At 43.0% G+C, this 12415-nt stretch overlaps 1 protein-coding gene across 2 annotated transcripts in view; it reads left to right on the plus strand.

Annotated features, from left to right (window-relative positions):
- The window catches only part of fkbp15a (FKBP prolyl isomerase family member 15a), a 98510-nt gene that overhangs the window by 62819 nt on the left and 23276 nt on the right, over positions 1 to 12415 (plus strand). For both annotated transcript variants that reach the window (XM_060841279.1, XM_060841281.1), the window contains exons 23-24: positions 4912 to 5064; positions 9538 to 9630. In XM_060841279.1, coding sequence (XP_060697262.1) covers positions 4912 to 5064; positions 9538 to 9630 — 246 coding nt within the window. The remainder of the gene's footprint in view (positions 1 to 4911; positions 5065 to 9537; positions 9631 to 12415) is intronic.

Consider the following 12415-nt stretch of genomic DNA (forward strand, 5'->3'; position numbering starts at 1 on the left):
TGGGAAAATGCAGGAGGGTGTCATTAAAGAAGAAATAGTGAGATATCTGGATGGTCCATCAGGCAGACAGCATGAATTCAGGAAGGGAAAGTCGTGTTTGACATATTGACTAGAGTTCTTTGAGGATGTAACAAGTGCGGTGGATGGAGGGGAACAGGTGAATGTTGTACACTTCGGATTTCCAGAAAGGATTCGATAAAGTGCCACATAAAAGACTCATCCATAAGATAATGCATGGAGTAGTGAGAAATATTCTAGCATGGATAGAGGGCTGGTTAACCAATGGAAAGCAGAGTTGGGATAAATAGGTGTTTCTCTGGTTGGAGACCAGTGGTGAGCAGGGTGCTGTGGGGTTCAGTGTTGGGCCAACAACTGTTCATGATATATATAAATGAGTGTGATGTATCCAAGTTTGCTGATGGCACTAAATTGAGTGGAAAAACAAATTGTGCAGAGTATGTGGAAGGTCTGCAGAGAGATTTAGATAGGTTATATAAGTGGGCAAGGGTCTGGCAGATGGAGTACAATGTTGGTAAATGTGAGTCAAGATTAGAGTGGTGCTGGAAAAGCACAGCAGGTCAGGTAGCATCCGAGGAGCAGGAAAATTGACATTTTTGCAAAAGCCCTTCATCAGGAGTGTTGGTAAATGCGAGGTTATCCACCTTTTGGAAGTAAAAATAGGTCAGTATTATTTAAATGGTGAAAGATTGCAGCATGCTGTTGTGCAGAGGCACTTGAGAGTTTGTATGTGAATCAGTGAAAGTTGATTTGCAGGTGCAACAGGAAATCAGGAAGGCAAACTGAATATTGGCTCTCATTGCTAGACGGATTGTATTTAAGAGCAGGGAGGTTCTGCTTCAATTATACAAGGTGTTGGTGAGGCTGCACCTGAAGTATTGTGCACAGTTCTGGTCTTCTTTCTTGAAGTATATACTGGCTTTGGAGGTGGTGCAGAGGAGATTCACTAGGTTGATTCTGGAGAAGAGATATTGAGTTGCCTGGGACTGTACTTGATGGAATTTAGAAGATTGAGAAGGGATTTTATATAAAATTATGAAAGGGATAGATAAGATTGAGACAGGCAAGTTGTTTCTGCTGGTGGGTGAGACGAGGACCAGGGGACATGGCCTCAAGATTAGGGGGACAGAGATGAGGAGGAACTGCCTTTCCCAGAGAGTAGTGAATCTGTGGAATTCTCAGCCCAAGGAAGCTTCATTGAATATATTCAAGACACACAGTTGGATGGGTTTTTGCATGGTAGGGACATTGAGGGTTATTGGGATAATGCAGGCAGGAGGAACAGATACCATGGATAGATCAGCCATGATCTCAATGAGTAGCAGCGCAGGCTCGATGGGCCAAATGGCCTTCCTGCTTCTATTACTATGGCACTATGATTCCCATTGACTCCAGTTTAATTTGGGTTTGTTGATGTCATGAGTTTAGATCAGAGTGGTTTGCAAAAGCACAGAAGGTACCATCCGAGGAGCAGGAAAATTGAAGTTTCAGGCAAAAGCCCTTCATCAGGAATAGAGGCAGGGAGCCTCCAGGGTGGAGAGAGAAATGGGGGTGGGGCTGGGGAGAAGGTAGCAAAGAGTGCACTAGGTGAATGGGGGTGGGGATGGAGGTGATAGGTCAGAGGGGAGGGTGGAGTAGATAGGTGGGAAGGGAGATTGGCAGGTAGGGCAGATCATGGGGACAGTGCTGAGCTGGAAGGTTGGAACTGGGGTAAGGTGGGGGAAGGGGAAATGAGGAAACTGGTGAAGTCCACATTGCCCTTGTGTTGAAGTGTTCCAAGGCGGAAGATGAAGCGTTCTTCCTCCAGGTGTCGGGTGGTGAGGGAGCAGCAGTGGAGGAGGCCCAGAACCTGCATGTCCTCAGCAGACTGGGAGGGGAAGTTGAAATGTTGGGACACAGGGCAGTGGGGTTGATTGGTGCGGGTGTCCCGGGGATGTTCCCTGAAGCGCTCTGTGAGGAAGCATCCGGTCTCCCTAATGTAGAGGAGACCGTATCGGGAGCAACGGATACAATAAATGACATTGGTGGATGTGCAGGTGAAACTTTAGATGTGGAAGGCTCCTTTGGGATCTTGGATGGAGGTGAGGGAGGAGGTGTGGGCGCAGGTTTTGCAATTCCTGCAGTGGCAGGGGAAAGTGCCAGGATGGGAGGGTGGGTCGTAGGGGGGCGTGGACCTGACCAGGTAGTCACGGGGGGAATGGTCTCTGTGGAAAGTGGAAAGGGGTGGGGAGGGAAATATATTTCTGGTGGTGGGGTCTATTTGGAGGTGACGGGATTGTCGGTGGATGATGCAGTTAATGTGAAGGTTGGTAGGGTGCAAAGTGAGGACCAGGGGGGTTCTGTCCTTGTTACAGTTGGAGGGATGGGGTTTGAGGGCAGAGGTGCAGGATGTGGATGAGATGTGTTGGACGGCATCTTCAACCACGTGGGAGGAGAAATTGGGAGGGTCTCTAAAGAAAGAGGCCATTTGGTGTGTTCTGTGGTGGAACTGGCCCTCCTGGGAGCAGATACGGCAGAGGTGGAGGAATTGGAAATAAAGGATGGCATTTTTGCAGGAGGTAGGGTGGGAAAATGTGTAATCCAGGTAGCTATGGGAGTTAGTGGGTTTGTAAAAAAAAAATGTCAATGTCAGGTCGGTTGTCATTAATGGAGATGGAGAGGTCTAGGAAGGGGAGGGAGGAGTCAGAGAAACCTTACTGCAAATCCTCTTGCAAGGATACCTACCTTGAAGTTCTCTTTCATCACAAGAATCTGAGAGTCTCTCATCACTCTGACCTAAACCTTGGTTTCCAGCATCTGCATTCCTCACTTTTGCCTTCGTTGATGTCATACTCTGTCGTGGTACTTGATACCCAGGATAATCGTTTTCACACCTTTTGTGGAATGACCTGACCTTGGTGGTCAGAAGCTCAACTTGTGGCCTGGACCAATCTGTCCAGGCAGACCTATTGTCCTGCACTCCCCTCAATTTAATATGCACTACCTTTAGCAGGTATTATTGTGATTGGTACTGTCGTGACTGTGGTGGGAAGTGTGTGCTGGTAATCAAGTCCACAGCTGTCACAATGTATAAATGAGCAACTGAACCATCAACTACTTTGGACAAAGGAATCTCACCAGATCTCATCAATAAATAAGAAAAAAAACTTTTATCCTTTAAGTGGCCAAGCAGGTCATTAGTTACAAATGTGCAAATTTGCATAACAGTTGCTTTAAACCCAAAAGTGTAATTCATTCACAAATAGGACAGACAATTGAATTGATTTGAATTTATTGTTGCGTGTACCGAGGCACGGTGAAAAGCTTTGTCTTACGAGCAATACGGGCAGATCACTAAGTAGCATTGATAAGTAAATAATAGGTAAACAGTGGCAAAAACAAAAACACAGGTACATGTGAATGTTAAGAGTTTGAGAGTCCATTCAGTATTCTCACAACACTAGGGTAGAAACTGTTTTGAAACCGGCTGGTGTGTGTGTTCAGGCTTTTGTTTCTTCTCCCCAGTGGTAGAGGTTGTAGAAGAACATTGCCAGGTGGGATGGAACTTTGAGAACGCTGGCATCCTTTCCTTGACAGTGGGTCTGGAAGATGAATTCTATAGATGGGAGGTTGGCCTTTTGTGATTGTCCGGGCTGAGTTTACCACCCTTTGTAACCGTCTCCGATCTCGAATGGTACAGTTGCCATACCAGGTAGTGATACATCTAGACAGAATGCTCTCAATGGTGCACCTATAAAAGTTGGGGGGGTGGGCATAAGTAACATCCCGCCGAAAGTCAATAATGAGTTCCTTGGTTTTGCTGGCATTGAGAGCTAGGTTGTTCTCAGTGCACCATTTTTCCAGGTCTTCCTTCTCCTGTCTGTAGTCTGTTTCGTTGCCATCTGAGATTCAACCAACTATGTTGGTGTCATCAGCGAACTTGTAAATGGCATTAGTCTGGTATTTGGCGATGCAGTCATGGTTATACAGTGAGTGCATTTATGGGGCTGAGTGTGCACCCCTGGAGGGCTCCCGTGTTGAGTGTTAGTGGGGATGAAATATTGTCCCCATTCTTCACTGATTGTAGCCTGTGGGTCAGGAAACTGAGGATCCAGTTGTAGAGAGAAGGGCTTAGTCTGAGATCACTAAGTTTAGTAATCAGTCTTGAGGGGATAGTAGTGTTGACTACAGTTCAGCCTTCAATGAGTAGGATTCTTACACAGCAGTTCTTGGTGTCAAGATGTTCTAGGGACGAGTGAAGGGTAAGTGATATGGCATGTGACATGGATCTGTTGGTCCAATAGTCAAATTGGAGAGGATCAAGAGAAGTGGGGAGATTGGAGTTGATTAATGCCATGACCAGCCTTTCAAAGCACTTCATGACTACCAAGACAGACAAGAAGTACTATGGGTGGAAACATGGGCAGAAAGAAGCTTGTTGTTTCAATCAAGAGCCTAAATCACACCCTCCCTGCTCTGTGACAAACCTGAACTATCTAAAAGCTGTTGCTAGGCAGTTTCTTCAAAGGGCTGTTTGCCTGTTTGTCTCCCAAATGTTTTAAATCCAGCTTCTCCAAATGTTACAGGAGTGAAAACCACACAGGTCACTTTTAACGTTTTCAGTTTAAAGAAAAACAAATATTTCTGAGTCTGCACCACAGCATGGCTAAAATTCTATTTTCCCAGTTTTTACTCCAAATAAAATATATGTTGTCCTTGTATTACACAGTTGTGTTTTTATTGTAAATAAATTGCTTGTGACTTCACAAGTATCTTGTGTACTTTTATCATGGTCTGAATGTCATTGGGCATGTAATGTTCTGAACTAACTTGAATGTCTTCATGTATGTCCTTCATTGTATTTTGAATTTAAATTTGAATATCTTTTGAAGTTGCTTTCTTTTTATCCCCCAGATTGCTGCGATGCAGGCAGAACTGGAATCGGAGTGGCAGGCCAAATGTGATCGGAAACTGGCATTAGCCAAGGAGCAGCACAGTCAGCAGTACCAGGAAGTCTGTGAACAACGGGATTCCCAGCAGCTTCAGATCTCCCAGTTGGAGACCAAGGTGGGTAGTGCCTTGGGTTCCCTTGCAGGACAGTGGTTTCATTCTGTGTTCAGAGATGAAGGGTTTGTTCATAGACCTGATCCAACACTGGAGAAATTTTAGTTTTAATAATTGCATCAAACCAGGAGGAGGTGGTTTCTTTTGTCTCTTGTACCTGCCTCTCTGCAATGTTTCGGATGTTTCGTCAATTTGGAAGCAGATGTTTGTTACTGTAATCATTAGAATATCTTGCAATTTCAGTAACTTCCTACTAATCCTTACTCTCTCCTGAAATTAATGTAAGTAGAAAGTGATGAGAGCTTGCAGGTAGATTTTAGAGAGCTGGAAAGGAGATTAGTTTGCCAAATCTCCAAAGGTGGTGGTTTCTGGATTGCTTATGTTGTTTTACACAAACAGTTGAAACAGGATTGTGCAGATGAACACATGGCTGCAGAAACATTCAGGAGTGGGAGTTTTAGACGTCTGGGCTTTGGGACTGGTTCTGGGCAATATGGCTGAAATGGCTTCCTCCTGCTGGAACCATTCTGCAACTGTAACCTGCAGAATGAGCAGGTTTATCTGTTTTGCAACACGTGCTATCTGCTCATGTGTATTTGTTTTGGGATTCTTCTTCCTTCTCCCTCCACACACAAATTTCTTGCCTCTTTTCTAAATTTGTTGCTGCTATCTGATGTCACAGTCCAGTTGCTCAGGTAGCAGCGCACTACCATCAAGCAAGATAGGAAAAGCTTCCCTTTCTTTGCAATCACTCTTCACCCTTCCAAATTCCTAAATATATAGTTCTCATCATTTATTATGAGTGATGTTTGTTTGAGCAAGAGAGCATTCCACATTTCCTTTAGATCACTCTTCTTTGAATCCAACACCATTAACATCCTGAGAGTTATGTCAACTTTCAGCTAGCTCCATCAGATTGAGGCCACAAGACCAGGTTGTTATAGGACAAGAATTCTGAGGTAAGAAATTCACCCCTTCTTTCCCCTGAATTCTGTCAACAAAGTTAAAAATAAGTATCTAAGTTTGCTGGCGGAACTTGAAGGTTTGTTTTCAGACTTTCATTACCATGACTGTAACATCACTAGTGAGAGTCTGGTGGTATGTCCCGCTTCTCTGTTTATAGGTCTTGGTTTCTTAAGGTGGGTGATGTCATTTCCGTGTTTTTTTTCCCCCAGGGAAAGGTAGGTAGAGTCTAAATTGATTCACCAGAGACACTCTCACTGATGATGTTACCTAGTATGGTGATGAAACGTCTGAAAACAAACCTTTCAGCTCAGTGAGGTAGCTTATATACTTATCATCAATCTGAGCTACAACTCTTCTCAAAAGTAACTACAAGTTAAAAAATCTCAACACCAGGTTATAGTCCTATGAACCTGCCCCACCATCTACCCGATGAAGGAGCAGCGCTGTGAAAGCTTGTACTTCCAAATAAACCTGCTGGACTATAATCTGGTGTTGAGTTTTAACATTGTCCACCCCAGTCCAAAACCAGCACCTCCAAATCATGGATTCCATCAACAAGACACAAGTCACAGTGAGAGAGAGTGCTTTCCAATGGGCTGGCTGACTGCAGCTCCAACAAGATTTAATCATCAACATCAAGGCAGAAACAGCCTTTTGTAAGAAGTTAAGAATGACAGCAAATTAAATAAAAGACGTGCAATGCTGCAAAGATTCACTGTGACTCAAAAGATTGTGGTATTTTTTAGAAGCCTACAAAGCACGATGAAAAAATGGGAAAACTTCAGGTAGGAAAGAAAATTTAACACGAAATATGAAAACAGACCGTAAAACCTTTAGGTATACATCAAGGAGAAAGAGCAGCAAAAGTGAGTGGTGTTTCCAAGGTAAGAATGGAGAATTAACTAACTAACAATCAGGACAGCAGAAGGCGTTCTCAAGAAGGGTCACCAGACCTGAAACGTTAACTCTGAGTTCTCAGATGCTGCCAGACCTGCTGAGCTTTTCCAGCAACTTCTATTTTTGTTTCTGATCTACAGCATCCATAGTTCTTTCGGTTTTCAAACAGTCAGGACAAATGGGTCCTTTTCAGCGTCGCTGATTAACCAGTGGAGATCACTACACAGGGATCACTGCTGGATCTTTCAGTATTTACAGTCTACCTTGATGATTTGTTTTGCAGCCTGTATATTGCTAATACACATTCTCCCTGTGTCTGTGTGGGTTTCCTCTGGGTGCTCCCGTATCCTCCCACAATCCAAAGATGTGCAGGTCAGGTGAATTGGACATGCTAAATTGCCCATAGTGTTCAAGAGTGTGTAGTTTAGGTGCATTAGTCAGAGGTAAATATAGAGGAATAGGGTCAGGGAGTAGGTTTGGGTGGGTTACTCTTCGGAGGTTCAGTGTGGACATGTTGGGCCAAAGGACCTGTTCCCACATTGTAGGGATTCTATGGAATCTAAAACTAGTTTAAAATAAGGGCTTACTTGCCTTGACGATGGAGATAATGATTTTCTTTCTTGGGATCATTCATCCTTGAATGTTCTTTAACAGAGCAATAGAGGCTGGGTCATGAATGGGTGTTGATTAGGAAGGGAGTTTGAGGGGTGAAGGGTCAGCGGGAAAGCAGGGAGGTGGAGTGATGACCACAATCAGATCAGTCCTGATCTGAATGACTCGTGCAAGCTTGATGGGTGGGAAGGCTTCCTGTAATCTATGAGCTTGCTTATCACCCACCTGAATTGTTCATTCACTCTTACTGATGCAGCGAAGTGTACCATCTACAAGATGCACAGTACAAACTCATCCAAGCTTTTTCAATGCCATTTTCCAAACCTGCAACATCACCAGGGGAAGGGAAGCAATGCGCGGAACACCTACCTGCGAAGCTGCAAATTCCTGAATGGACTCCGTTTAGGTGACTTAGGGAATCTAATATATAATACTTCAACGTCACCCAGTTAAAATCTTGGAACTCCTTCCTTAGCAGCAATAAATATATTTGCCCTGTCAATCCAAGCTGTCTGTTCACTGTCTACTCAAGGGCATGTAGTGATGAGCAGAAAGTGCTGACCTTGCTATTGATGCTTAAATACCATGAAAGAATATAAAACAAACTGTCCTCCTAATCTAGTCTTTTTTTGGTGTCCATTATCCTTCTGCCAAACCTAATATTTCCTCCTTCCAGGACCAATATATCCTTCCTAAGATCTCATGTCCTGGATATACTACACTTCCTATATTCTGTCTGGCATTTCACTACTTCGAACATATCCTGTTTTGTTGATAGTGGGTGATATTTGCCTGCACCTTCTAACCCATCAGATCTCTTTGTAATTTGCTTCTTTTTGTTTTTGACAAACTTGGATGTATGGCTTTCTATCCAGCATCTAAACTCTTATCAAATATGATGAATCGCTGAGGCCCCATCATTGATCCTTGCAGGACCCCACTAGTCACATCTGCCATTTATAATACCTGCCTATTGTTCCTACTGTCTCCCACTGCTCAGACAACTTCCTAACTCGGTCATTAATATACTTTTGATTCCACAGGCTTCAGCTTTAGCGAAAGTCTCTTGAATGTATCAAATGTCTTCTGGAAGTTGATACAAATAGGATCCATGGATATTAATTTGTCCCCTCGTCAAAAAATGAAGATTTGTTAGACATGACTGACTATTGATAAATCCATGCTGACTTTCTGATCAGTTAAATTTTCTGTATTTTTCTTAATTACATCCTTCCCTTAATTATAGGCTCTAATTTCCATACTACACATTTACGTTGGCTGGTCCATTACTCTGTTTTCTTCCTCTTGCCTTTCCTCAATAAGAATGGGGTCTCTGCAGGTCAGTGTAATGGAACAGCTTCTGACCTAGGGCAACTTTGGAATATCATAGTTAGAAATATGCTCACTTGCTTTAAAATCCTGAAATGGAATCCTATCTGGTCTTTGCAATTTATCATTCCATAGCACCATTTCTTTTTTCCTCACCGTACTTTTGGCAAGTCCCTGTCTTCTAGATGGCCCAATGTGTCGATCTCTTCCTCTACTGTAAACACCTGAGAGTAAGTAATGATTTAGCATATCTGTTATTGCCTTATTTTCATGGTCAGTGTTACTGAGATCTTTTTTGAAGAGCCCATGTGACTCCAGTTGCCTTCCCTCTTGGACCCCTACCCTGCTGTCTGTTTCATGTGACCCCCTTATTGCCTTTGGCACTTACCTTTTTCCCTGCCCTTAGCTATTTTCATGCCCTCAACCCCTGCCCATCCCCTCCCCCCACCCCTTACCTCTAGACCACATGCTGTGGCCTGGACAAATAGCTTCCTATATCATTTTTTTACAAACTCCAAAATGGATAACCCAGATTAAGTTGATTTTCACGCACACTGCTTGAAGCTTACACAAGTGCTTCCTTCCTGCTCAGCACCACATTCTTGAGTCTTACACCATGTGTGGTTCAGCCCACTTATGATCACACAGTAATTCCTTTTTGTCGTTCTGCAGTTGGCATTATTGAAGCAGTCCCGTCAAGTGGAGGAAGACAGGCTCGGCTCACTTCAGGAACAAGCAGAGGAGCTGCAGGCATTGAAGGAGCGGGTAATGATATTTGTGATTACATGGAGCATATTAGGTTAAAAATGCTGAGGCATTCAACTTCACAAAATGCATGTGGCTAGTTTGCAGTGGGATATATACGTAAGAACAGGAGGCAAAAAGCTAGAACTTACATTTCTAAAACAGTTTTTTCACATTCTTGGTCTCGAAGCATTTCAGAGTCAATGAAGTGCTTTTTGAAGTGTAATTATTGTTATGTATAGAGAAAAGCTAATTTGTGCACAAAAAGGTCTAAATCTGCAATTAGATTTTTAAAAATAGCTTGATTTATATTTTGCTCCTGTCATTTGAGTGCTAAATATTGGCCAATATACCAGGGAGATTCCCTCAATATCCCCACCTCTTTGAATTGTACTATAGTGCATCGGTGTAAAATCTGTTCCTTTCCTCACAGCAGTTGGGAGTAATTTGACGACGACTACATTTGGTGGCTCACTACCAGCATGTTGTTGATGAGAGTTTAGAAATCAGTAATAAATACAAGTATTACCACAGGCAGTCTTGTCCCAAGGACAAATAAAGTAGATTCCAATGAGAACAGATATTTGCGATTACTTGTTTCAGTGGTACTGGCAGAAAGATAAATACTGACCACAAGTTATCTGCCCACTATGAGTTACTATATTTGGGACCTTGCTATATATAAACTTGTACTTAGATGCTGGATAGAAAGTCATACATCCAAGTCTGACAAAAACAAAACCTATTTCCTGTGTTGTGACAGCTAATACACTTAAAGTACAGCTAAAGAAAGAAAGACTTGGACTGATTTTGAGCTTTTCACAACTTCAGAGGATCTCAAATTGTTTTATGGTCAATGAAGTTCTTGTTTGAGTGTCATCACTCAACCAGTGTGTAATCTGTAAGCCACAGCTCCATTACTGTGCAGCACCTCCTTGGTGTTCTGGAATGTTGGCTAAATTTTGTGCTGGAATATTTAAAATGGAACTTGAATCCATTACCTCTGACTCAGAAGTGTATGCTGCTCACCGAGACACAGTTGACCCTTTTTAACTTGAGCATAAACAGCAATTGTCATACTAGAAGAGCAAGATGGTTTTGATTAAGTGGGTCATTGAAGCAGTACATCTGTAGTACCTACTGTGTAAGCAACTTCATTGGCTTTTGTGAATCCTTTCATGGTTGAAAACTGTGTGAGAACATCCCACAGAACTGAAGTCTGCTTGAGGGAGTTTCTGGTGCTGTGTCTCACTCCTTACTATCTTGTGGGCATATTGGATGTTATAAGTTGCATGTAGATGAAACTGGTAAAGTGTTGGAAATGGTTATAAGAGATAGATAGATAGGATTTATAATCATCCAAAAAGGAATGAGTTGATTAGGGATTGTCAACACGGTTTTGTGAAGGATAGGTCTTTCCTCACAAACCTTATTGAGTTCTTTGAGAAGGTGACCAAACAGGTGGATGAGGGTAAAATGGTTGCTGTGGTGTACATGGATTTCGGTAAGGCGTTTGATTCCCCTTGGTAGGCTCTTGCACAAAATACTGAGGCATGGGTTTGAGGGTGATTTAGTGGTTTGAATTAGAAATTGTCTCGCTGAAAGAAGTTGATGAGAAATATTCATCCTGGAGTTCAGTAACTCGCGGATCACCGCAAGGATCTGTTTGGGTCCACTGTTGTTTGTCATTTTTTATTAATGATTTGAATGAGGTCATAGAAGGATGGGTTAGTAAATTTGCGGGTGGCACTAAGGTCAGTAGAGTTGTGGATAGTCATGAAGGATGTTGTGGTTTACAGAGAGACATAAATAAGCAGCAGAGTTAGCTGAGAGATAGCAAATAGAGTTTCATGCAGAAAAGTGTGAGGTGATTCACTTTGGAAGGAGTAACAGCAATCCAGAGTATTGGGCTAATGGTAAGATTCTTGGTAGTGTAGATGAGCAGAGAGATCTGTGTCTAGGTACATAGATCCTTGATATTTGCCACCCAGGTTGATAGCTGAAAATGTGTTGCTGGAAAAGCGCAGTAGGTCAGGCAGCATCCAAGGAACAGGAGATTTCGGGTTCCTGAAGAAAGGCTTATGCCCGAAACGTCGAATCTCCTGCTCCTTGGATGCAGCCTGACCTGCTGCGCTTTTCCAGCAACACATTTTCAGCTCTGATCTCCAGCATCTGCAGACCTCACTTTTTCCACCCAGGTTGATAGGATTGTTAAGAAGGCATATGGTGTGTTAGCTTTTGTTGGTAGAGGGATTGAGTCTTGGAGCCATGAGGTCATGCTGCAGCTGTACAAAACTCTGGTGCGGCCATGTTTGGAGTACTGCGTACAGATCTGGTCACCGTTTTGTAGGAAAGATGTGGAAGCTTTGGAAAATGTTCACAGGAGGTTTACTAGGATGTTGCTTGATATGGAGGGAAACCTTACCTGGAACGGCTGAGGGACTTGAGGCTGTTTTTGTTAGAAGGAGGTTGAAAGGCGACTTAATTGAGACAATATAAGATGATCAGAAGGTTAGAGAGGGTGGACGGTGAGAACCTTTTTCCTCAGATGGTGATGGCTAACACAAGGAGATATAACTTTAAATTGAGGGGTGATAGATATAGGACAGATGTCAGAGGTAGTTTCTTTACTCAGTAGATGTCTGCAACAGTGGTAGACTAGCCAACTTTTTAAGGGCATTTAAATGGTCATCGAATAGACATATGAATGAGAATGGAATAGTGTAGGATAGATGGGCTTCAGATTGGTTGCACAAGTCGGCACAACATCGAGGGCCAAAGGGCCTGTACTATGACTGACTCTCCA

The sequence above is a fragment of the Hemiscyllium ocellatum genome, chromosome 21 (assembly GCF_020745735.1).
Source record: "Hemiscyllium ocellatum isolate sHemOce1 chromosome 21, sHemOce1.pat.X.cur, whole genome shotgun sequence".
In the NCBI taxonomy this organism is placed as follows: domain Eukaryota; kingdom Metazoa; phylum Chordata; class Chondrichthyes; order Orectolobiformes; family Hemiscylliidae; genus Hemiscyllium; species Hemiscyllium ocellatum.